The sequence below is a fragment of the Puntigrus tetrazona genome, chromosome 5, assembly GCF_018831695.1.
Source record: "Puntigrus tetrazona isolate hp1 chromosome 5, ASM1883169v1, whole genome shotgun sequence".
Taxonomy (NCBI): Eukaryota; Metazoa; Chordata; class Actinopteri; order Cypriniformes; family Cyprinidae; genus Puntigrus; species Puntigrus tetrazona.
The window spans coordinates 22286497-22312501 of NC_056703.1; the positions used below are offsets into that span (position 1 = coordinate 22286497).

A 26005-nucleotide genomic window follows, 5' to 3' on the forward strand; every position below is an offset into this window, starting at 1 on the left:
TTGTTACATAGATATTGTAATTACTACAACAAGTACATACTATGTACTAGGGCTAATTGATTACAATTATGAATATCGCAGTTATGCAATCGTTCAAAGTGGCAATTAATTGTCCACTTATGTTCTTTTGCATGCTTAAGATGTTTGGGGTTTTTTTACAGGTTATATCTTAAGTGTTTGTTTAAGTTTAAGTTTTGGGTTTTTTTAAGAATGAACCAAAACCAATGTATAATTGACATTAAGACTTAATTCTATAGAAAAGCAATATATTTTTTTTCAGTTAGCGTGTTTTCAGCTTGTTTATGTTCATGTAAAAATACGGCGTGCAGTCTGTTTATACACATCATTAAGTGTAAATGGTGATAATTATAATTAATAATCGCAATTACAATTTCAAGGGAACAGTCGACAATTATGATTTTTTTCATAATCGTGCAGCCCTACTATGTAAATGAGAAACAAAACTGCGAAATAAAGTGCCATCAGTCATCATTATACTGTAGTCGGAAAGATACAAAATTTGCGGTTTTACATATAAAACCAATTTTTGTGTTAAATGCGTTACATTATGATTAAAGGACTTGCAATTTATTATTATTTTGATTAATCGCACATCAATTTCTCATACATTTTTGTCAAGAGTATGCATGTCTTAAATTGTTTATTATTGCAATGCACATATTTCATCTTTTCTTCACTAAAGTTGCCAAAATGTTTGTTCTGGAATGTTCTCATTATTCATGTTGTTTAGTGAGATTAATACTGCCCCACATGCCCACCTTGCTTCTATAAGTACTTTCACAGTTCTTTACAAAGTAAGAACAGGTTGCTAAGAGTTGTCAGCTTCATTTCAGTCATCAACACCTCTGCGTGCTGTCTAGACAAACAATGCACTAAAAGTAAGAATATATCTAAAGGATGAGTTTCAGTTTTTTTCCTTTTCATACCCTTATAACTTGTATCCTTTTAGTTTAGCAGCCAGTTCCTCTTCATACTTGTCACAAACCGGGTCCGTGGTCTTTTGTCCACTGAAGACTAAATGGCGCCCTCTCCTTAACATCGACTTTCACACCACACAGACTGTTGCACGCCATCTTAAATTTCATTTCACATAGACCTTTGCACTAGTTTGGTTTCACCTGCGCTCATTACACACTCTCATCTGAGTACTGTCTAGCATATATCACCGTTTAAGCAATATCTACTTTACAGAGCCTGAAGTTAATTCCTTAGTTCATCCTAGTCTCACCCTGTCGGTGTTCTCGTGTTCTGATCTTTGCCTTGGTTTTTGTATTTATTCTTTTCATGCCGTCTTGGCTGTACAGACTATTGCTCGTTTCCTTCGATTATCGCTCTGTCCTGCCCTGTCTTCTTCTTTAACTCTGCCTGTTTTGACCACGGTTTCTGAATAAAGCTTGCAAATGGGAAAAAAAAGCTTGTCGGCTCCGTGACAGAACACTTGGCCTATCGAGAATCCAGCGGCTTTCCTAGGAGACTCTGGCCAGGTATGGACTCAGGGGTTTGCTTGTAGTCTAAAAGACTTTATGATAGTGGTGCAACGGATCACAAAAAACTTACGGTTGAGCCACGGATCGGATCATTCTTTGGATTCACTTTTCGAAAAAGTTTCAATTTCATTTATTAAACGTTAAGGGTTTCTGTACCTCAGCAGAAACTACCTAAAAGCTACTAAACTACTAAACAATTGCACAAATGATAAGCATAGATGTATAAAATCATAGGCTATATAAAGATATATACAGATTAATCTTTAAATCTCTGTTATAAAACTATTCTCTCTTTAGGACTTAAGACATGGACATAACCTACTGTGTGTACCAGAATAATTGCCAAAATGTGTATTTTAGCATGTTTTTACAGTCTATGATCTATCTGTTTACGTGCTTAAACGCGGTGTCTGAATCGCGCCGCTCTCTCGCTTTCTGCACTTCAGTGTTTCTACAGTGGCTGAGCAAGGAATATGGCGCGTGTTTGAATGTGTAAATGGTTTGAATGTGTAAATTGGCAAGGCAAAACACGTGCAAATGATAACACACGTCTTGCGTCTTGTAACACTACTTCAGTTACAGTAAAAAAACCAAACAAACAATACTTTGGCTCATGCATAACTATACTGTTTATTTACACTGCAATAACTGCCAAGATACCAAAACAACAATCCCGTACAAGACAAACTCGGAGTGAAGGAGAAATATGGTCCAAACCCCAAAAAGGCTTACATGGTTTTAAGTCAAACTGCCCTTTAATTAAAATATCAGCAGCAGATCAGATGCAATATCACAGGAATTAAAATGCAAATAACCAGCTGAAACCTTAAAGGAATGAAGCAAAAGCAATTACTGTCATGACTTTCACAGTGGCCCCAAAAATGCAGATTACTGCTCTTGTGTCCTCTCATGCACACAGCAATCAATTCAGATATAATTCAATTCAAATTCATTCTGCTCCTCTATTTATTGTAATCACAGAGAGGTCCTATTTGTCACCAGTTGCAAGAATTACACTGGTTTGGAGATACATTCACAGAGACATTTTATTTATTCACTAAGAAGTCTCTTGTAACTTTTTCATTAAATGACTACAAAGCGGCAACCATGGAGATGAAAGAAAACTTAATATGACAGAACTTAAAACATGCCTATTAAGGATCAGAAGTAGCACTGAGCTTATTTCAATAACATTTGGGACTTTTAGAATAATATAGAGGACCCTTGCATGAAGGCGTTTGAAGAAGTGGCTGTTAAATAACTGTGCATATTACTCTGAAGGGCATGATTAATGTTACAAACATGCGAGGCAACTCAATGCCCAGAGGCATGCACCCTTTGGCTCTGGTGTGGGTATAAAAACATTGATGTACAGCAGAGGGAAAACAAGCTTGCATAATAGCCATAACTGCATGTCTGTGTAACAAGTAAGCACAAAAGTTATATAAGGTTGATCTAATGAATAACTCTCAGGCATAAAACCAATCAACATGTGGGTTATTTTATTGAAATTGTATTATAATTGTATTATAATACTCAATCACATTTTCATACTGATATTTAAACCATTTTCATTTATTTTCAATTATCTGTTAGCTTTAGGCAATCTTTAACACACCTCCACAAAGACCCCTGGCCATCCATTTCAAGATAACATATTATTGTTACCTTATTTTATTATATTTTCTAATATTTTCAAAGACTTCCAAAAGAAATGTATCTTATTCATAATAGTGCTTTTCATTGTAATTATGTGGGGGGGAAAAACTCATTACGTCTGCAAAATGATATTACAAATTTTGTGACATTTTCAAAGTGAAATGTCCAATAAGTGGCACTAAAATACATCATTACATTGACTGTCATACATATTGTGTTAGACAGTTCAGATATGAATTATCCTGAAAATGGCTCTAAATAGTTAATGCTTTATTGCACTTAATAGTAATATACCATTTCTACTGAAATACACTGCACTAACTGCATTGCAGCACCAGGTAAGCTACAGAGCAGACTTAGAAGAGCCATAAATCCAGTGAGACTAAGAAAATGTAAAAACATATTACTTTACAAATCATGCATCATAAAAGTGTTTTGAGGTCATAACACAGAACTACATGCTAATCTCCTTTTGGAATAATTTTGTTTGTGAACGGCAAGAAAAGATTTGACTTTTTACTGCCACTAGTGTTTGTTTCAGCTGGAAACTGCAGTGAATCTGTGTTTGGATTTTTCCCTAAAGCTAAAATCAAATGTGTCAGTGTTTTGAAGAGCATATTGATCTTTTCGAAAACTTTTCCTCACTGTTTTCATATATGTTTTTCATGTTCCACCATTTGTTTGCGATGGAGCAGTGCTTGTCTGTTGGCAGTTCTGCAACGATCAGAACATGCTGAAGTCTGTGACAGCTTGTGGGATGTGGACTGAATCCACTGGAACATAATTGACCTTTCATCCAAGGACTTGGTTGTGGAAAGCATCCCTGAGAGTGAACTGAAAACACAGACAGCGTTCAAGTGATAGCAGCCTTGGACAAAATTTTATCTGCTGCCTGATGCTTTGTTCCTTTCAAGGTTTATGTGATTGAGATGTCTCCTGCTTAAAATTCAGAATATGTTTTCCCTGTGGTTACAGGTCCATATGGTGTAAGGCTTGCAACCAAAAGGTACAGCACTGTATCTTAGAGAAAAGATTGGTCATTATTATTTTGGCTGTGGTCATGTGACAATAAATACATAAAAAATTTCACAGTTTATTGTGTCTCCAGCTTTTAGTGATGAATATGAGCAATGCTACAAGTCCAATAATATGTGGAGCATTATATAAAGTAATAACAATTGTTACATTTGTCAAATTCTAACCTGATCTAATGAGAAAATGTAACTATTTTATGAGGTGGTGATTTGGAAAGATTCGTACAGAACATACAGAAGAGTTTAGCATGAATCTCCACCTCAAACCCACCACTAAACTAATGGAGGTACATGCAGATCGTACAATGGTGTATAAATAAATAAAAGTGGACAACTTCATATAAATACATGTCTGGTTACATCTGGCATGTGGTGTAAATGTTACAATATATTACTCCCACAGTTAGATCATGTTAAAACATAACTTAACTGTGGTTTATCAGGACCTGCTTGACAAAGCAAAGCAGCTCCTCAAAAGCTACCCATCATGTTGAGATTCAAAGAAATTCAGAAACAAATGAGAAAGAAAGAAACTGAAGATCTATCAGTCTGGAAAAGGTCGTCAAGCCATTTCTAAAGCTTTGGGACTCCATTATCCACAAATAGTGAAAACATGGAACAGTGGTAAAACTTCCCAGGAGTGGCTGGCCAAGCAAAATTACCTCATGAGTGCGGCGACGACTCATCCAAGAGGTCACAAAAGACCCCACAACAAGATCCAAAGAATTGCAGGTCTAACTTTCCTTAGTTAATGTCTGTCTTCATGACTCCACCATGAGAAAGAGACGAAAACCGTTGTTGAGCAAAAAGAACACAAAGGCTCGCCTCAGTTTTGCCAGAAAACATCTTGATGATCCCCAAGACTTTTGGGAAAATACTCTGACGAGACAAAAGTTGAACTTTTTGGAAGGGGTGTGTTCCCATTTCATCTGGCGTAAAAGTAACACAGCATTATCAGAAAAAGAACATCATACCAACAGTGAAATATGGTGTTGGTAGTTTGATGGTCTGAAGCTGTTTTGCTGCTTCAGGTCCTGGAACACTAGCTCTGATAAATGGAAGCATGAATTCTGCTGTCTACTAAAAAAATCTGAAGAACAAATGTCCAGCCATTTGTTTGTGACCTCAAGCTGAAGCGAACATGGGTTCTGCAACAGGACAATGATCCAAAACACCCCAGTAAGTCCACCTCTAAATGGCTAAAGAAAACAGAATGAAGACTTGAGTGGACTGACCTGAATCCTATTGAAATGCTGTGGCATGGCCTTAAAAAAGCGGTTCATGCAAGAAAAATGTGTCTGAATTACAACAATTCTGCAAACATAAGTGGGCCAAAATTCCTCTACAGCACTGTAACTCATGACAAATGTTTGATTGCAGTTGCTGCTGCTAAGGGTGGCACCACCAATAAGGTTTAGTAATGGGACACAGGAAGCTCTCAATGAACCCTCTGTAGAACATGGTCATGAAGGTGGTGTCTTTCCTCAGCCTCCATAGGAAGTAGAGACGCTGCTGGGCTCTCTTGCTGATGGAGCTGGTGTTGAGTGACCAGGTGAAGTTCTCCACCAGATGAATGGTCACTCTGTGCTCTCCTAAAGTCAATAACCCCCTCTGTAGTTTTGTCCACATTCAGGGACAGGTTGTTGACTTTACACCAGGCTGTTAGCTGTTGTACCTCCTCTCTGTAAGCTGACTCGTCATTCTTACTGATGAGTCTAACCACAGTCGTGTCATCGGCGAACAGTTGTGAGTCAGCAGAGTGAACAGCAGTGGGCTGAGCACATAGCCCTGAGGGGCCCCAGTGCTCAGTGTGGTGGTGCTGGAGATGCTGTTTCAGATCTGGACTGACTGAAGTCGCTGATGAGTGTATTGAATGTAGAACTGAAGTCATTTAATTCATATAACTGAATCTAAAACACACTTCCAATAAAGTAAGCACATGGTTACCATGGGGGAGGGGGAAGGGTAAAGTGTAGGTTGGGAGGATTCCAAGGGCCTTGATCAGCTTCATACAAAGAATGTGATTCTACTGAGCAGGGCCAGAAATCAATAAGCTGTTTAGGGGGCCTAGAAACCATATATGTGCCCTTGCATATGCATAAAATTATACATACTGTATAAAAAAGGTTCACCTGACAATCTCATGATTAATAATATTTAATATACAAATGTTTCTATAACTTGCTACAAATAAAAACAACTGCAAAGATGTATTTTATCACCATTGATTGTTTTTTATTTGCTCATTCTTCCTCAAAAATTCAATGCCCACCAGCAGTCAGTTAATCTTCAGGATGTCAGGATTTTTGCAGTGCCTCTAAGAGATACAAATCTACCAACACCCATTTGCCCAGATTGGATCTTATTAGAGCAGAAGAGATCATGATGACCGCCATCTGCGATTTATCATAATTTGTGTAAAATACTGATTTTGCCCTCATCCACCTGATTGCCCTGATGGAGGCACAAATTGACATCAATCTTTTGAAAACGCCATGTTACAGCCCCACACACTTCATGGTCATTTTAAGCTCAATTTGAATGAAGTGCTAATGTAAAACAGCTCTTTGCTAGGTTGCCCGAAGAACTGGAGAGGAATCATTGGTAATAATGAATTTCAGTCTTCTTCTCTCATTCAAATCTATTTGCACAGTATAACACGAACAGTCTGCATTTCAGGTCAACGCTTTGATTCAGAGCAGCTTAATAGATTGTGTTTTTATCGTTTATAACACCTTAATATCAAAATGCATTTATAGTCAAATTTAGCAAAGAGATGGGCAATAATAGATTAAGTTTTGGGATGATATAGAGATTTGCTTATAGAATATAGTACATTGACAATATACTGCATATTGTAAATGCAAAGCTGGAAATATATAATTTTAACTTTATAAAGGGCTGGGTGATAATATACTTGAGATTTTGCCATGATATAAAGAAACAAAACTTTAGATGGCTTTAGTCATTTTACATGGACCACTTTTTTATGAATTTTTGTCTTTATTGAAGTCTGAAATCTTTGGTCTACTTTCAAAAGTGAAAAGAAATTACTTCTGCTGGCTAGATTTAGTTTAGGAAACAATTTCCTTCACATTTTCCACAGCATTGTCAGAGAGCTCTCGTTTGCATTAAACTGGACAAAGAATGAGGAAGATTGACAGATCTTAGGCAGTCTCACTCAGCTGAGGCATGGAAAAATGCAAAGTTTGAAATGAGAAGTATACTGCTGTGAATGCAAGAACAAAAGCAATGAAATGTTGAGATGAGTGCTATGCAAGAGTTCACTCATGAGAAGACACAAAACAGTGCCGCAGAGCTTTTACACCCACGCCAGAGGAGTGTCTGAGCCTACCATTTCAAACGAGAAGAATGGATATGATGTGAAAAACAAAAAGATCCACAACTGAGGGATTTTACTGTCTGTGCCATCTTATGTAACTACAGCAGATGAAAGATAATAATGATGCATGTCGAGCATGTTTGAATAAACCACTGAATTGCAGAGTAACTGTCCGTGGTGCTGAATTTTATCCACTAACCATCAAGACACAGCTGCATCTAAAATAGTAGCTTTGAAATTGACTTGTTAGGCCATACTTCCCACGTAATATCCAGAGGAAAGACATCGCATCCACTGGAAATATTTATCTCTTCTCAGTTCAATATATTTATTTGCACTGTGGTCTCTTTCTTGTAAGTTATCTCGTTTATTTCCCATTGTTTGAATATTTAATGAATATCTTGCAAAAAAGAAATATTGGTATGGTAACAACTACCAAAGACCCGGTACCTGAGGATGCTTAGTTCAGACTAACAAAACAAGAAAAAGTGGATACCCAAAGAGCGGTTAATGTCCACTCACCCTTGAGTTCATCTTTGATGTTAGTCTGAATGAGATCTAAGGTTAGAAAATCTGCTTCCGTCTTCCGCACCCTGCATTATTTCACACATGCTACACCACCTGAATAGAACATGTTCAAAGACAGCGGCTTATTTATTTCTTTTCATGATTGATAGTTTTTAGGTTATAAAGTTTTGAAAAGGTTTTCTTTGGAAGCTGTTTTTTTCACTTTCACTTAGCTTTTATTTTTAAGACAGCACAAAGGTAAAAGGTGTAGTGAACTTTGCTTTCGCCAACTTAGGGGGTGAAATAGGCTAGTGATGGAAACTAGCGTCACCAATGACTTTATGATATTTGGATCACGTGTCACTTAAGGTGCGGTTATGAGTCCGTCACATACGAAAGGGATCTCTAACTTGTATCATCAACTTTTCCTGTATCATCAACACAAAGAAGACAAAATTGTAATAAAATAGATTTTAACAACAAAAGATAGATGAAAGTAATCAACAACTACTAAATCAATACATAAATGAAATAGGAATAAAGTGCATAAGATGCATAAATTGCAAGTCAGAACTACGTTATCTGGAAAGATAAACTGTTGCTACTCTGAAAGAACTAAAGTGAAGAACTGCTGATCTCTCCCGTGTGGTGACAACCATCTCAATGTGTTTTTACAGCTCCTTTCTCAGGAGCTCTGTCAAAAATAGATTGATTTTGATAAGGAGCTTAAAATATCATCTTCTTGTAATGTTTGGTGCCAGAACCGACGTAATACAGCCTCAAATTAGAAATATGATAGCATAGTTTGCACACTTCTTATCAGAAAAGATTAAATAAAGTATTGTCTTTTGTTGTTATGGGCGTGTCTAAAGTTTTATTGCATCTCACGACTGTCATTTATGAAAAAACGTCTGTGTGCATGTGTGTAAAAAAAAAAACTAAAAACTGACAATTTACATATAATCACGTTATGCATTGTTGTTGTTAAAAATTTTAAGCAATTTAAAATATCAGTATTCAAATGTTTCATGTTTAAAATATTAAAACATTATGTACTTGTAACTGCAGGTTAAAGTACTCCATGTCCCTCTAAGCAGAATTAAGCTGTCTAAATACATCTAAGTGCCACTTCAGATGCAACTTCTGCTAAGATTTATTTTTCTGATACTGCTTTTGTGTGTTTGGTAATAGCCTAAATGTCTATTTAATGACTAAAAAAGGTTTTTTTAAAACTAAAAAAGGCTTTATTAAAGGTAAAAATGCCAAAAGATTGATTTCTATATACTAATGTGAACTGACCATGCAGAATGAAAAATATCAACTACAACTGTCCATGGTAGCAAAATCTGTTTCTCATTGAAAAAGATATATTATAATATATTTCTATATTATATATGCAAATCCCCTCTATATACTGTATAGCACAAAAATAGATAAAACAGACAAGTAGCAATTTCTCAGTTAAATGTAAAGACAATGCATTAAAATAGATTTTCTTTTGGCCATCAGACAACATAGGGGTTATGTGCTCATGATGTTTTAAAGGTACATTTAACACTTCATCGATTAAATAATTGTATCTTTATACGTTTATATTTATATGTTCAGACTATAAAATAGTTGTTCCTTTATGGCAATGCAGATAATTCCACATTTAATTGACGCCTTCAATAGTGTCGTGAGACTGCAAGAATCACGTATAAAAGCACAACAGTCTGCCTTTTCAGTGGCTTAAGGGCTTGAACACACACAGGCACACACAGTATAAGAGCTGGATTAATTAAAATGGTTAATCAACTATAAGCTTGAAATGAAGAGCCTGTGGACTCCAGATCAGGAGGCTGTGTGTAAAACATCTCAGCATGAATATGAGTTCTGAGGCAATTCAGGCTAGCAAACTCATCCTTGCGAAACAGCCTCAATCTTCTGCTTTTTAGAGCGTCTAGGCTATTTTATCCACCAATTAGTGTCAGCAGCCCAACCCTCTACCAAGTGGACTGTGGAAATATACCTTGGAAAAAGAAACACAGACAAAAATAAACGTCCTTTCTATCAAAATCCGTAAGCTTTCAGAGCCCAAGGGTTTGGGAAAGCGAACGGCAATGTCTATGTATATACATACGCAGAGATTAATGATTGATATAGAACAGATTTCCTCTCAGTGAACCGCAAAGAGATGGCCAGACACTCAGGGCCTTTTAATAGGTGCCATGCATGACTGAGTCCCTCTTACTCACACCGAAACTAATGTAGCAAGACTAAAGGTATGGACACTACTCCCAGTGTGCTTGTCTGTTCTCGTGATTCCTATTGGTCAGATTTAAAGTCTTATTTTATCACAGTTAGGCAGCTAATGAAGCAATCATAAAGACAGCGCTGGCTGCAGAGATTTAACCCGGTAACATCGACTGTTTGTTAAAATGAAATGAAAGTTTCGGTTAAATTTATACTCTTGAAGAGTTTGTAAAGTTAGACCTTTTCGCTTTCACTCAGGCTCAAAATCAACTTCCATTTTTAACTTGTGCTAGGTCAAAAAGCAACAAACCCTTTAGGGTGGTTTCTAGTTGTGGATTCTGCACACCTCCAGCAAATGGAAAACAGTTTCCAAGAGAATATACTTTCAAATAATTCACCGTAACAAAATGCCCAAGCAGGCTGTTTACTGCCAAGCTCTGGTTCTCAGTGAAGGTAGAGCTCTGAATGAGTTCATGACTTGAGTAAATATGATCCAAATAAATCATTTGCTACTTTATGCGTATAAAGTCTCAGATTCATTGTTCAGTTGGAGACTCAGCTGGTAGCACTGATGGTTGCCTTTTTTGTGGGTTCAAAAATGTATGGACTTACACTTAATAAAAAAACAACAGGATGAACCAGACTGCAGTCTAAAATTAAAGGGATGGTTCAGACGAAAATTACAATTTTTTCACCATTTACTCGCGATAAAGTACGATAATACTTAAAGAAAAATTATGTGTGCAAATATGATATTAATATAATATTTGCAGATACTTTTATTACACTTTTTTATTTTGCTTTTGTAATTCATGACAAATAACATATGACAATATGTCAGAAAAAAATGTATAATACCAACCTATTCTCTCTAGTATTAGAACAGAAAATTATTCATTCTGTTCGCCTGTTATACATGTTAATGCATTCAAATCACAAAGGCCAAAAAACAAAACAACAAACAAACAAACAAAGAAAGTTAATCAATCCAACCCCTGATCCCCTTTTCATTTTTCTTGGCAAGTTTATACGTTTCTGGCACTTCACCATGTTTTCTTGTTTGTTTTTTATGGCTCGTGAAGAAAGCAGCTGACGACAAAAAAAGACTTTCATATTCTGAGATATACTGCAATTGTGTGTACATTACATTAAAATGCTAATCTATCAATCTACGTATCAATGTGATACAACGAAAATAGAGTTGTGCCCATGCACTTGACTTTAATTTCAAATTTGATCCCTGTTTGCTTTCAGCCCTGGCTATCATTTGCACGTGACGTACCTCGTGTCATTATTGTTCCAGTTTCTGGAGATTTTCTATCTCGTAGGCACAGATGAGTCATCTCTAATTGGTGGAATAATACAGCTGGCTCAGCAATACATCAGAAACGGGGCGCATCCATTTCAGTCAGCATCAGTCTGTATAAATGTGAACTGAGTGGAGACGGTGCCAAGCATGTTTAGCCAATAAATTAAAAAGCGTCTACTCATCTCTCACCATCCAGAGCCAGCTATTAATCAGATTTTGACAAATGACCACAGCTCTTCTGCTATTATTTAAAAGCCCACCGTTTATTAAAATAATTAACAAATACAAGTTTAATTAGACCTGCAAGTTCTCATCCAAGCCACTTATGTCTACATTACAGATAACCAACCTTATTAATGACCACTGTCGATGTTATCAATTAAGTCTCCCTAAAGCGTGGAGAATTTCAGAAGATCTCACATTCGTGCACGTTCCTGCAGTATGTTGTCAAGCTAATTCGGATGTTTTAACAGAAGAATACTGGAATAGTTCACCCCAAATTAAAAATTTGCTGAAACGTTACTCACCCATCAGGCTAGGAGTGTGTGGCATGACGATTTTTGCAAACAGCGGTTGATTACGTTATCTTTTGCGCTGTCAAAACACAAGGTTTATACATGTTTGGCTGATTAGGCCTAGAATGAAAGTAAAAAAAAAAAAAAAACAGATGAGCACCTATACGCTGCGTTGAGGCCATGTCGTAACTGCCGTATTTCCGAGATGACAACACGTGACATTTTACTCACTTCCATGTCGTCGGGCTCAAAGGTGGCACGTGGGAGCGGTCATGTGGTACACCTGTCCAAATTCAAAATCTCAAAACGTTCCGAGTTTACAAGTTGTAATTACAAGTTCAGGAGCACGTGAGGGTTTTGGTCCGTGCACTTGGCGGCCAACTTATTTTCCAGTTCAAATTTAAAAAAACGAAATCCGGAATCCAGCGTTCAACGTTCTTTGGCGTTGATAGTGTTGCCATAGAAACACATTTTAGACGGATAATGTAGGCAGCTTTAAATGCGTTCTGAAGTGACAGTACTGTATGTGTTGTCTACCGTCAGTAAGGGATATTTCACCCTAAAATTTAATTTCAATTACTCTCACAAACGTTGGGAAACAATGTTGCTCGTTCCGCATTAGTTAAGATAGTAAATCTACTAAATATTGTCTAACAGTTACATGAACTAATTAACGTAAGCATCTTTATTTTTCAAGAGCACTATTAACTTGCACCACCACCAATTTTTAAATAGCTTTGCCTCCAGGTTGTCAGCGGGAAACTCCAGCGCATGCGTGCCTCGCCCTCACGAGGAAACAGGAAATGCTTGTAAATTGAAAACGACTCATTTCCATCATGTTTTATTAATTTATTACTCTATTTAGAGTAAGACCTATTAAAAATAACTACATCCTAAACAACAAAACTGAGTAGGTTTTATTCCAATCATTTTTAAATGAATTAAAACTGAAAAAAAAAAAAAACAATTGTTAAAAAATATATATATAAAAATTAAACGACACAATTAACAGCACACACCTGAACATAATGTTGATTACCATGAGACCATAGGTCATACAGAGCACATGGATAATGAAAACAAAACATTACTTCCCCCTCCCAGAAGAGCAGGACAGAAGAGGACAAAGAGAGGATGACTAACAGAGTCCAGGGTGAAACAGAGAGAGAGAGAGGAGCCAGGGAAGAGACAGGAGGGACTTGGAGGAGGAGGAGCCAGTGAGGATCCAGGCCACAGCCATGATGACGGCCCACAGCAGAGTCGACAGAGGGAGGAGCCAAGGTGGAGGAACGGCTGCAGACTCCAGGGGGATGACCGACAGCGGCAGAGTACGCGGTGGAAACAGAGCCGATGGGCCAGTTTGACAGGGAGATCCAGGAGGGCCAATGCGGAGCAGATGGTGCTGGAGACCGATGCGGAGACAGAGATCCGTGAGGCTACGGTGGAGCCGGAGGGATGGAGAAGCCTTATAGGGCCAGAGGGATGGAGGTACAAGGCATGGCCAGAGGAGTAGAGTACAACAGGTCAAAGAGCCGAAGTGGAGTGGAGGAAGAGGAGACAGGAACGGGTGGAAGGGCAGGAATTTCTGAATCTCCTTTGGGCTTACCACTTGAGGCTGCTCGTTAGGAGTGGGCACTGGAGGGTGCCACTTAACGGAACCAGAGGAGATGGAGAAGCGAGGAAAGGGGCAGTATTGAACTCCAGTTCAGTTTCCCAGTCAATTAGATCTATTTCCTTATCTTGTATGACAATTGATAGACTTTAATAATCCACAAAAGAGTAAAGAATGCAGGCAGGAACCACATGTATACATCGACGAGACAGGACTTTTACACTGGGATTCAACGCTGAACAAACATCAACTTATAAAGGGGAAAGGCAACAACGTAATTAATAGCACACACCTGAACATGACAATTAACATGAGGCAGAAACCAGGTCATACAGAGCACAAAAAATAAACAGAACAGTCCAGGTGCGTGACAGTGATCTTCTAAACAAATGTTTATTAGCAGGCCTCTCTTTGAAGTCAATCAGATGGCATTAATCAATTGTGGACAGTGCTAAACCACAGAACCCACTGTCACTGTCAGATAAAGCCACAAAAAAGAGTGCAATGATTTGCAAACTCTGCTTATTTTTTTCTACTCTGTAGTAAGGTATAAATTATAATGCTGGAGTGCTCTTGGCACATCAGGACCTTTCACAGTGGACACATTTTTGTTAAAAACATCTAGATGAACACAAAGGAAAAAAAAAGAATATTAGTACTCAATGGCCATTTTTCAAGATTGCTCTTATATATGAAATAAACAATAATTATTTCAGAAACTAAAAATATAAACCATTTTAGAAGCTCATCGGGGCCTCCTGCTGGTCTGGAGCCTTGGGCAGATGCTTAGTAGGCCTGTGCATTAATCCATCTTTGCCTCTAATGTCCAAGACTCGAGTCCTCTTAATGCAATGACGGAAACGCTGTGGTTAGCTCTGAATGAAGATAAAGCATCAGCCTTCATAGCCCATATGCTGTGTGCTCAGTTGAAACAATACTCATTGTCACATTTCTTCATATACACCCTTGTTATGCTCGAAATATTGACCCACAGAGAAAGGTCGTCCACGCGCTATTGCTGCAGTAGAATGGCCTGGGAAGGTTTAATAAATGACTCTCTATCATAGATAGAGCTTGTGGAGGGGCCGCAGGGTGAGAGCATTTGTGAAAAATTTCAATGAACTTGGTTACCTGGCAGTCTTATAGAACAGTTCACCTGTTTTAGAAAATGACGTTTAAAACTCACAGAGATAGAATCACCCACTGACTTTAACAAGAACATGGTAAAAACACAAAGCTTTCTTAATTCAACCACTGTATATTGATATATATTTAATGGGTTTGTCCTCAAAATTTTAATCAAAAATGAAAATCCTGAAAGCATTATCCTTTTTATGGATAACAAATGGTCATTTTCAGAGAAATCACTGAAAGACTTATGGTTTACAAAACAATTGCGGTCAGATCTAATACAGTGCTTCATCTTCAAACAAAAGTTTCTCTGAGAGCTCTCTATCACACAGGTCCTCACATTCGAAACAATTTGCAGTCAACTGCTCCGTACAAACATATAAACCTCTGACATGATCCGGAATGACATCAAAAATAATCCACCCACTCGACGTTGGGAACCTTTCAAGCATGCTGTTTAAACTGACATATCAAAACAAATGTTCTTTACACTTCCGTTTGTCCTTTTGTCTACAGACTAAAACTCGTTGAGAACGTCAGAAGCTGAACTATCATCTGTATACTGTATTTAATATAGACAGCGTTTTACGCAAAGCCATGCTGTCCGAGCATCTGGTGTCAAATAACTGTCAAATAACTGAATGTCACTGGGCGGGGCCTAGTGCAAAATACACAAATTACACTTATAAATAACAGCAAAATGTACTAATTTCCATAAGATGTTCAAATTTGGCCTTAATCCAGTGGCTTGCCTCCCTCAGGGTTTTGATAGATATATTCGCATGCATTGTTTCTGGTTGCCGTGACAACTTCTCTTTCATCGCAGTAAAAGCACTTGTATATTACGTATGTAGCTGCATTCATGGAGATAAATATATATATATATTTTTTTTAGAAGATAATATTAAATAAGAGACTATATGAGTGTGAAAATGAAGGATGCAATTAACACGGCGACTGACTACCCCACCAGCTCAAATGTCGACTTACGATTTGTCAGCAATAGCCACAGGCTTCAAATATTCCTCAATTACATATGACGACGCTTCTCAGTCATTCATTATTTCACCAGTAGTTTCGTTTTAATGCTCACGCATGCTAATAACAGCATTTCCTGAACTAAAGATTCTGTTGTCTTGTTTAGCTTGTTTCCAAAGTAACCGTTTCGGGATTCAGAAGAGAACTTCTAAAGAAATAAATAGCAAATAAATGAAGGTAAAGAAAACAGCTTTTTTCTTCAAATCACACTTTCTTTGAGGTTGTAATGTATCTAAGCTATCAGTCATGTCTTCAGATCTTACTCTGTGATCAGAAATTAGGGCTATTACGTCTGGTATATTTTGTGGAAAACAAGCTTTCTGTGGCCTCCTTACACTTCTAATGAAAATCACATCATAGGCTCTTCAACGCTTTTATATCTTTGAAAACACACCCAAGGAGAGTCAGGTGCAAAATTTGAAAAAAATAGTGTTATTAGGTTAAGTTCTTACCTTTTGTATTAGTAATTGTGTTCTCTCTTATCATCACAATGGCGTTGTGCAGCTGAAATACACTTCTGGACAAAGTAGACTCATCTGTCTGGGTTTTGTAGTCTTAGGAGAATTCAGCGTTCATAAAACCCCAGTTTTTGGGAGGATCATTTGGTTTGTGACAGAATGAAAAGTGTCCAATTAATACTTTCTGTATGATATAAAGTCTTTTGGCATCGTATGCTTAATCAATCAATGTGCAGCAGATATCGACTATCCAAATACAAATGGTCCCGATTTCATAATTTGCAGAAAGACAGTGCAGTCAGGACTGAATTTGATAACCTATTCGGATTTATGTGCAACAAAGCCATGCACAGCTTCAACTCCAGTCAATATTACCGACTGCAGGGCCCCAGTACCTATAATTACAGCTATAGCTCTGAGCTGTGGACTAGAGAAATGGGACTTTTTAAAGGAAATATTCCAGGTTGTTTACTATTTAATGTCTGTGCAGTAGTTTTTGAATTGCCTTTCGAATATCATGAGACCAGTGTGATGCAGAGGTGTTGCTGCTCAGTTGCTATGCCTACATTGTAAACGAATACTGGTCTGTTCTGTTCTCTTTTTATAAGCTTAGGGACAAGTATACATTTTTTCTCCGGAAATCAGCAGTATACGCTTGGAAGCTGTCCATGTTCATTAAATTGAAATCGACCCTGGATATTCCTTCATGTATCTGCAAGCCTTTTATGTACGGCATCAACCAATCATTAAATGTATTATTCACACCAACCGAAAATTCTGTCATCATGTCGTGTCAGACATGTACGACACATTTTAGTCTGTGGATCACAGAAGAAAATGTTTTGGTTACCAACGAATTCCACTGTATGGAAGAAAAAAGGACGTTTCTCAGAATATCTTCTCATTTATATATTTAAATGCAGTATAAAACACTGAAAGCCAATACATTATGCAAATACGCCTTGAAAGTTGATATCGAAAAAACACATTCTTCATGTTCTGAAATTGGTTAAAAGGGCTTTATCTTGATTGATTTTATTTAAAACTTACGAACACAGTGCACAACCTGACAAAAAATAATGTTTTAATTTAGCATGAAAATGTCTTATACTGCTATACTGATTTTTTTTTAAAGTGAGTGGTTGCAAACTATTCATATTAGCTAAATTTAAATAAATATAGTTGAAAGTTGTCAGTTAAATGAATTTAAATGTAGCTAAAATAAATTAATTGGAGCCACTTACTGTAGTATATGTAGTAAATTCAATTTGTCATTTTTTCAGTGCACTTGTAGACATCCAGACAAAACATTCTACAAGAGCCAACAAGGACTAAAAGCTGGGATCGAAGGAAAACTCTGTGATCGTAGAGATCTATTAACGATAAACAGCATTTACTGTAAAATGAGCCTATGAAACTAATTATTGTTAACTGATAAAATGTGAATTAATTCAGCTTTTCATTAACTTACAAACCTCACAATTCCCTCACAATCCTTTATGGGTTTGCCAAGCACTATTTTGGAAACCCTACTTTAAGCTATAACTTGAACACCCTGGACTAAAATGTAAATCTGAGCAGTTTCAAATGAAAGGAACTGACTGATCATAAAACATGTCATTGCATCTTAAAGTTGCAAACCAGTGAAGCTTTTTTTGAAAGCTTCACTGGTTTAAGGCAAAAATGACTTAACTGTCCTAACTGAACTATGGCCTAATCTTGATATAGGCTAGGCCCTGTATATGAAACCGGGCCTAGGACATTACAAATTGTAAATGGTAAAGCTAATAACTGGTTGTTGCTGTTGTTATTATTACGAATGATCACTTTTTAGTAATTGCATTCTGATTGGTGATTCATTGGAAGGTGCAAGATATACTTTGTCGTTTGCAAAACAATAATGTAAGGAGGCATGGATTTGTATGAATTCAGAGGCTGTACATGTATGTTGAAATTTTACATAACGCTGTAAAAATGTAATAAAAGCCGAAAGAACCTCTGAAGTGAATCTGTAGCAAGGAACTGCTCCAAAGCTCTGATTGAACAATTGCATTGATGCTAACGAGTACTACTTAGACTTGCTATCATAATTAACCAAACTTTACACAGACCGGATGAATCATTATTCGCAGGCCCAAAATCATAATGATTTACACACAGACACCCTGAAATAAAACAAGACTATTACTCTCCAGTATTTACTTGTTTCCTTTTAATTTTTCATTTTAATTCATCTCTTCAATAAAAGCTTTCAATTAGGATGCATTCCAAATGAACGTCTCTCTGCACTCCATCAAATGCTGGCAACTCTGTGATGTGCGATAACTCCCAACCTTTTAATTATGAGTGGCTTCAAGCGGTGACATTCCTGACAACTCCCAGCTGATGAAATGTCTGGAAACATTGCATGGTTATATTACAGGCTACTCCGCCAGCTGATGTGTGTTTCCACAGTACACACACCTGGGGAGTGATATTACACTTCTCTTTTCCGGCTTAATAATATCAATCTTCAGTTACAGTCACCTTTGTGCCACTGGTCTCTAAATGAAGACCATGGCTTTGTTCTTTGCCACTTTACTGTTGGTACCAATTAGACCAGTGTGCCGAAGACAGTTTTTTTTAACGATTTCCCCCCGTAGGACAATAGATCTGCACTGTGATTTAGAGGTTTTCTCTCTGATGACAGACGGTTATATACCTCCCAGAGAATTGACCGGTGTGATTTTATTTAAGAGACACACACACAGAGTTCAATATCTGTTTTTTAGCAATGTGTTGACACAGGCCTCATATAGGACGAGCACGAGAAGTGAAGGTGCAAAAGATGTTGCTTTATGTAAGGCAACAGAAGCACTTTTCTTTTCTCGCATTTCGGTCCAATATAACAGACCTGTAAGTGAGGAAGTCTTTGCATCAGTTCAAAACCCACATTATTTCCCATGGGAGGTCTAAGCACAGACTGTACATCCTCTAAGGCAGTCGCAGATGCCATGAAGGCGGTTGTTATTCTCATTTTACCTACTACTAACCTCTAGAGTGGTTATGTGTGAGGCTGGTATTGCAAAAGCAATGGTGGAAATAAAAGCTATGATCTGAAGCACAAGCCATTCTGAAGCACCCCGAAAATGCAGTACAAATAACGCAATTGTTGAATTCCTGTTAGAAAAGCATGCTGATTAAAAAGCTTTGTGAAGTTTTCCTTTCAGGAGTTAAACTGAATCCTTTAATTTAAAGGACGTGTGTTTAATTGTATTAAACGTGCACTTGTAGAGTACTTCAATTTTTTTTATGATTATGATCTTTTTTTAATGTTTCATGTACTCTTCGTGCAGATTGAAATAATAATATGATATTACTGAAATAAAAGACCACTTAGTGATCTTTAATTATGGTTAGTACTGAAAGGCATTTATGTTTAATTTCTACACAACATTTAATACATATCAATTGGCACCTGTATGTTAAACATATTTGTAATTTGACCAGTTTATGATAAAGTTGCTATTTTAGGGTGTCCTTGTTAAATTGCATACTATGTATTTGCTCATATATTTTGTTTGCATGCAATTATGCATAATGTATCGTTATTATAAAGTAAATGAAACAAGCGTAACACGGACTCTAAAATAAAGCGTTAAAATGCTTAAAATATGTTACCATAACTTAGCTTTACAATTTCCAATAACACACTGCAATTAAAATGATAGCAATTACTTTACACATGGTTTAGTATGTTAGTCCACATTAATAACATTTTTTAATGCATAATGATTTAAAATATACTTTAAAATAAAAATAAAAAAATAAAATTTAATTTGAAATTATTACTAAAGTGCTCATGGTCATGATAGTATACTCTCCCTAACTGGACTAATATTTTATTGATATTATATTATCTGAAAGTAAGGTATTTAAAAAAAAAATCCTCTTTTATTTCTGTCTTTGCTTTAAGCAATTGTATAAGAATGTGATGTACATGTTGCTATGAGATACTGTTGTTTTACTGAAAAATGTATTATACCCTATAAATAGATGTCTTATAGATGATGAATAAATGACAAAAAAATTAAATAAAATGTTTGTCTTTTCAATTTTTCACCTAAAAAGAGTGTGTCTTGTGTGCTAATTTTACAGATTATAAAATAACAGCAGTTTTGATAGGAAAGTTTCCTTTTTTTTGTCTTTTGATTACTGTTAACAAACAGCAGTGGTCTTTATAAATAAATTAGCAGCTGTCTAGACGGCTCAGTAAGCTCATTAGACAACTATTGTTTGGACACAGCATTCCGAAAGGTACACTGTCAAATAATAATAATAAAAAAAGAAACACAAGACCATGTTTATGCATTGTATTTTCTTTAGTACTTACATATAAGGAGGGAAATACAACAGTTGTTTTTTTAAGGAGGATACAGGATGTTGTAACAGTGCTCTGTACATTAAGGGTGTGGCAGCACAAGGCTGACAGTACCGTGCTTCAGCAGGTCAGAAAGTACAGCTCAAATCTACACCACAACACAGCATGTGGTCGAGGCAAAGGCCTAGTAGCAGCTCCTCTTGAGAAAGAAAAATGAAAGCGCAGAGATTGCAACTGCTGTTTTATATACGTACATACATCAGTTTAAAGTAGAAAACAATATGAAATCAAAAATGTCCTGACAGTGACGTCACACTAAGGAAAATAACTTTAAGAAACAGAAAAAACGCATGAGCTGCTACCAGAAACTTGCTAGTAGTCATATCGAGTCTTACGTACCTCATTAGAAGACTTTAATAATACAGTGGAAATTATGTTCATTTGATCGTCAAGGTACAGTTGAAAAGTTTACATTCAGTTCAGAGCCTCCGTAAAGGTCAAGTGTGGGTCGGACTAAACCACTGACCAACACTCCAACTGTCTATCAAAACCTAATACCTCGACATGTTACATCATTTCATCACACATCATGACTGAGGGTTTACTTTTTGAGAAGAAGGTGAAGGGGGTTACAAATCAGAGGACAAAGGTGGAGAGGTGTCAGTAATAAGTTCTCTGTGATTTTTATCTGGAGTGCAAAGGACCCCTGATTAAACTAGGGGTGAGTTTTTTTTTTTTTAAATAATGTTATAATAAAATCTATAAAACAAAGAAACAAAATATAGGTGTTTCTTCCCGGTTACAGGAAAATTACTAATAAGACTATTAAAACAAAGTCATGGGTAAATCCTGCATGTTTTAAATACAGCACGGTGGAAAAATAAACATTTAATACAGTGCGTGAATTTAGACGTCCTGAAGAAACTGGGGGGAAGGGGGCAGACTGTAACCCTGAAACTAACCTTTGATAGGTCAGCAGCAATACAGATTTTTTTTTTTGTGCCTCACCACAAAAAAAAAACCCAACAAAACTTCCAGACCCGTTACCAGATTACCCCTTTCTAAACTAGTAAATGTTTAACGTTTCGGGCTTGATCTACTGTGCTACCGCATTTACTTTTTGACAAAGCTCTAGCGAGCTTCAAAGTTAAAAAGAAATAAACAAATCCCAAAACCTGCAATTTACATTGTGGCAGATGTTACAGATATTTCTTGGTATATTAATGAAAGTAACAGTGGTGCTATATCGATATCTGGGGCGGATCTACTTCAACACAATAATCAACCCCTCCAGTGTGTTTGCATAGCATTTCGTCCTTACCAGAGATCTTAAATCTATTACCGCCTGGATGGGAATTCATGGGTCAGTAAAGAGACAGAAGAAGAAAAAGAGAAAAGAGAGCCTCACTGAAATTCAAGTATCTGGCTGCCGAGTCCCTATATGGCATCTGCCTCCCCTATTCCTCAGGCTAACTGAGTAATCAAGAGTTAAGCTTCAGCGGTCGTTATGTACTGAACATGGTATGTACACAGGAGGGAGGGTCTGGCACATGCATGTAATGCATGGTAACATGATATGTCCTCTATTATCATTTATGTATGATTAGATAATTCTCACAATACAAACATATACAAAGTAAAAAAGAAACAAAATAGCGCTAATTGTGCCTCCAAGTCTCCATTCATGCAGAGGAATGTTGGAGAAGATATCTAACTCCACAATGTACAAGCTTCTGCCTTTTCCCATGCCGACACGCGTTTATTTGAGATACAGACTCCGGTAGAGTTGCCCCTGCTTTGGCCCTTACCAATGTGAACAAATGTGGTGTCAGCACAGAACGAGGTTGTGACGATTGAGATCCATTTAATAAGGCATTAGACTTAACCAAGACAGTGAGAGAAGCAGAGGTGGCATCCAGATTGAGAATGAGTATGAAATACCAAAGACAGACGAAGAGCTAATTCAGCAACCAAGGCATGTGTTGAACCAAGATAACGCTGAAAAGAGGGGCAGGGGGATAAAACCATTCAACATTTCCAACACTGACAGAAAGAATCCATGGCACATTCTCACGAACGTCCCTGACAGTGTCTGTGTCAGGTTTATCAACAGTGGCATGAAAATGATCCATCTCAAACACTAATCTGGGACAAAAGTAGAATCTGCACTTCAAAGGCCTCTTTGTTGGAGAAGAATCTGTTGAATTAAAAAAAGAGAAGAAGAAGAAGAATGGACACAGTGCCAAGACTCCAGGCATTCCTCTGAGAAAGATTCTATCCACAGTAGGGTGACCCAAGCATGATTGAGTACTTCAAGAATCCATTTTGATATCAGTGTTCACAACTGAAATTCTACGTTTCCCTTAAAGATTGTACAATCACCCTTCTTCTGAGCAGCAATCAAACACACCGCTAAAGCCATTTTTGCTAGAATCCCTTAGACTCGTCTTTGGCTTCCCTGGCAGCGTCATGAATATTGTTTAGTTCGTACAAGTGTCAATGTGTAAGGGAAACAGCACTGTGCAGAAAACCCCAACAAAACTGGACACTAGGCCTTGGTTGTTTTTCTTGTGAAAGGTACCTCCTCTAGAGTGAAAATTAAGAGAGAAAAATAGAAAGGAACGTCTTTAGAAAGCACATAGCCCGATCAGGCTATTTCCTTTATCCTGCGCATGTAGTCGTGCAGTTCCTCTGGGTCCTGAAAGCCCATGTCTTGGCATACCCACTGAATGTCCTCTTCGTTGGCAATGGGAATGGAGTTGTAGGGTAAATCCTCTGTAGGAAGGGTGAAGGTGGTAAACTTGACACGCTTGCGTTTGGAGGTCGGTGAGCTGGCTTCCTCTCCGTGGTCTTTGGTGGAACCTCCGGAGCTGCCGTCTCCTCGGCCGTGGACTTGGCTTTGTACGCTAGTCTGGGAGCTGCCGCTGCTGTGGTGGTCCCCGTGACAACAAGTCTGTACCCCCTCCAAGGTGTTGCTAGGGCTCTCCACCGTCTGAGGCGAAAGATCACTCTGGGTGCGCAGGGGTTCCCCGTTACCCAAGAACACCCAGTGGTGGGAATGGTCCATGTTGGCTTGACCTTCAGGAGGGATCCGCTTATGACGATACTTCAACACAAACACAATACAGTTTATAAGAAAGACCAGTATGGCGAGGCAAAACACTCCGAGGAGAGCATACATGCCAATCTCCAGGTCGGTCATGCTACGGTGACTGTGCACAAACTCATCGTCCTCCTCGTCTTCTTCAGTTGGTTCCTCCGGATTGCTTATTGTGGGAAAGTTGGTGTAATCGATGGGCACACTTGCGGGCTGCTCATTCGATGGCTCATACCCTCCACCACCTGCGTTGGAATCGATAGCAGGCCTTCTCGTGTTTGGGGCCATTCTAGTGTCTATTTCAGTCTCTAAATCCACTTCCTCCTCAGAGTCTTCATCTGGTCCAAAGCGGACCTTGACGAACACAGGAGAAGAAGCAATAACACTCTTGCGTTTAGTCTTCTGGCAGGTTTCGCTGATGGTCATCTCCACGTGTACTACCTCTCCTGTGCCCTCGCCTTCGGCCACGATGACTGGCCACCGCTGTTGAGGTTGCTGAGCCACCGTAACCACCTTATCATCTGCTGTAGTGGCATTGAGGTTGTAGTCTTTTGGGTCATACATACTCAGGGGGGCGGCGGTATTGTCGCTGTAGTAAACCCAGATGGACAGACTGGCCTCCTACAAACACAAAACAAAAGAAATTGTGAGCATGAATTCAACCCTTACACACCCTGTAACAGTTCATTATTGGTGCCTGTGATGCACTCTAAAGGGGGTTGCGCAAAGAACAAAAATACATTTAGTTAACACACTTGTGTTGTGTTGACCTAAAATGCTTTGGTGAACCATTTCATTCAGTTAACTATAAAGGATATAGCTCGCAAACCACATATCACTCCAGACCGTTTGCCTGAGGCTATAAATTACAGGTTGTTAATAATGTTGACTTATCGTTTCACTTCATAAGATCTTACCATATTATCAAGAGCTAGGGGTAATAATTTTGTGTTCTTTGATGTGCTTATCCTCAAAAATGTGTAGCCACTAGGGGTTGGAATCTTTTGGGACGTCGTGGTTCATTTCATATTGATTCTTGGGGTCATGATTTTTTTTTTAAATTGTTCATGATTTTCACATTTGATGATCACATTTTTTTTGTGCACACTGGACATCAAACACACTATTATTCTGATACAAAACACGCCAGGCTATATGGGTACAACCCGACTCAAGAAATCAGTGTATGCTTTTAACTGTTAACTTTATAATAAATATGAAATATTTGGAATGTGCCCGAATCTGAATACCATGTTCAGAATGGAAAAACATGTAATATTGAATGCCTAAAGGGAATAAAAACACACTTATTAACTTTTATTTTCGAGATTTGCAATCATACTCTGCGTATACTATGGTGTGGCAGTACACATTTTCAAAATTTGTCAGTGATGCTCAGGATCTGCAAATCATTTGCCATGCTCCTATCAGCCATCTTATCCAACCTGTTTATATCCAACCTGTTGATAAATTAAATTTTATGTAATGTAATTTTTTTGTTTTGTTGTAACATCATGTTGTTATTTGCATTATTGTATTAACTAGAAAACTTAATTTGTGAATTGATGAAAATTGCTAAAAAAGTGAACCATGATTCATATGTGATTTGATCCCCCCCTATTAGGATACTCAATGTAAAATCAGAACTAGCATTAGCATAGCACATGGTTTCAAACGCTAAAATGTTACACAACTTTTGTTAAGACTTTAAGGAGCCATTCTCACTATTATTCTCACAGTTGCTTAATAGAAGCATATTGCTAGCATATCAGTAGTTATACAGCACTTGTTAGTGCGGTATTCTTTATGACCATATTTTAGATCTCTTAATCGAACTCCATACCTAAACTTAACCACTACTTCACTATTAAAAAGCAGCAAACTAGTAATTTGTTCAGGTAAAAATCTTCCTTAGTTGTGTTCCCAAATCTAAAGTATTACTTTTTTATTTCACTTTACAATAGCGAGAATATCAACACTGTGAGTGTTGCCGTCTCCTGACTTTCAAAATACTAAGGTTTACTGGTCTATACAAGACAACTGTCTTTAGCAAGTAACATGCAGCTAACATCAGAAGGGCTTGCATGCTTTGACCGATTGAAACACAGGCTGAGGGGAAATAGAACTGGCGCGACGCTTGTGTTCTTGTCACCTCATAACAAGCCTAAGCTTGACAGTTGCCTTCCTGCTTTGCTCTCT

At 37.6% G+C, this 26005-nt stretch overlaps 1 protein-coding gene across 2 annotated transcripts in view; it reads right to left on the reverse strand.

Moving 5' to 3' along the window:
- Positions 1 to 20691: 20691 nt before the first annotated feature.
- Positions 20692 to 26005, reverse strand: part of tmem132e (transmembrane protein 132E) — a 247991-nt gene continuing 242677 nt past the window's right edge. For both annotated transcript variants that reach the window (XM_043240650.1, XM_043240649.1), the window contains exon 9: positions 20692 to 24427. In XM_043240650.1, coding sequence (XP_043096585.1) covers positions 23357 to 24427 — 1071 coding nt within the window. In that variant the 3' untranslated portion in view covers positions 20692 to 23356. The remainder of the gene's footprint in view (positions 24428 to 26005) is intronic.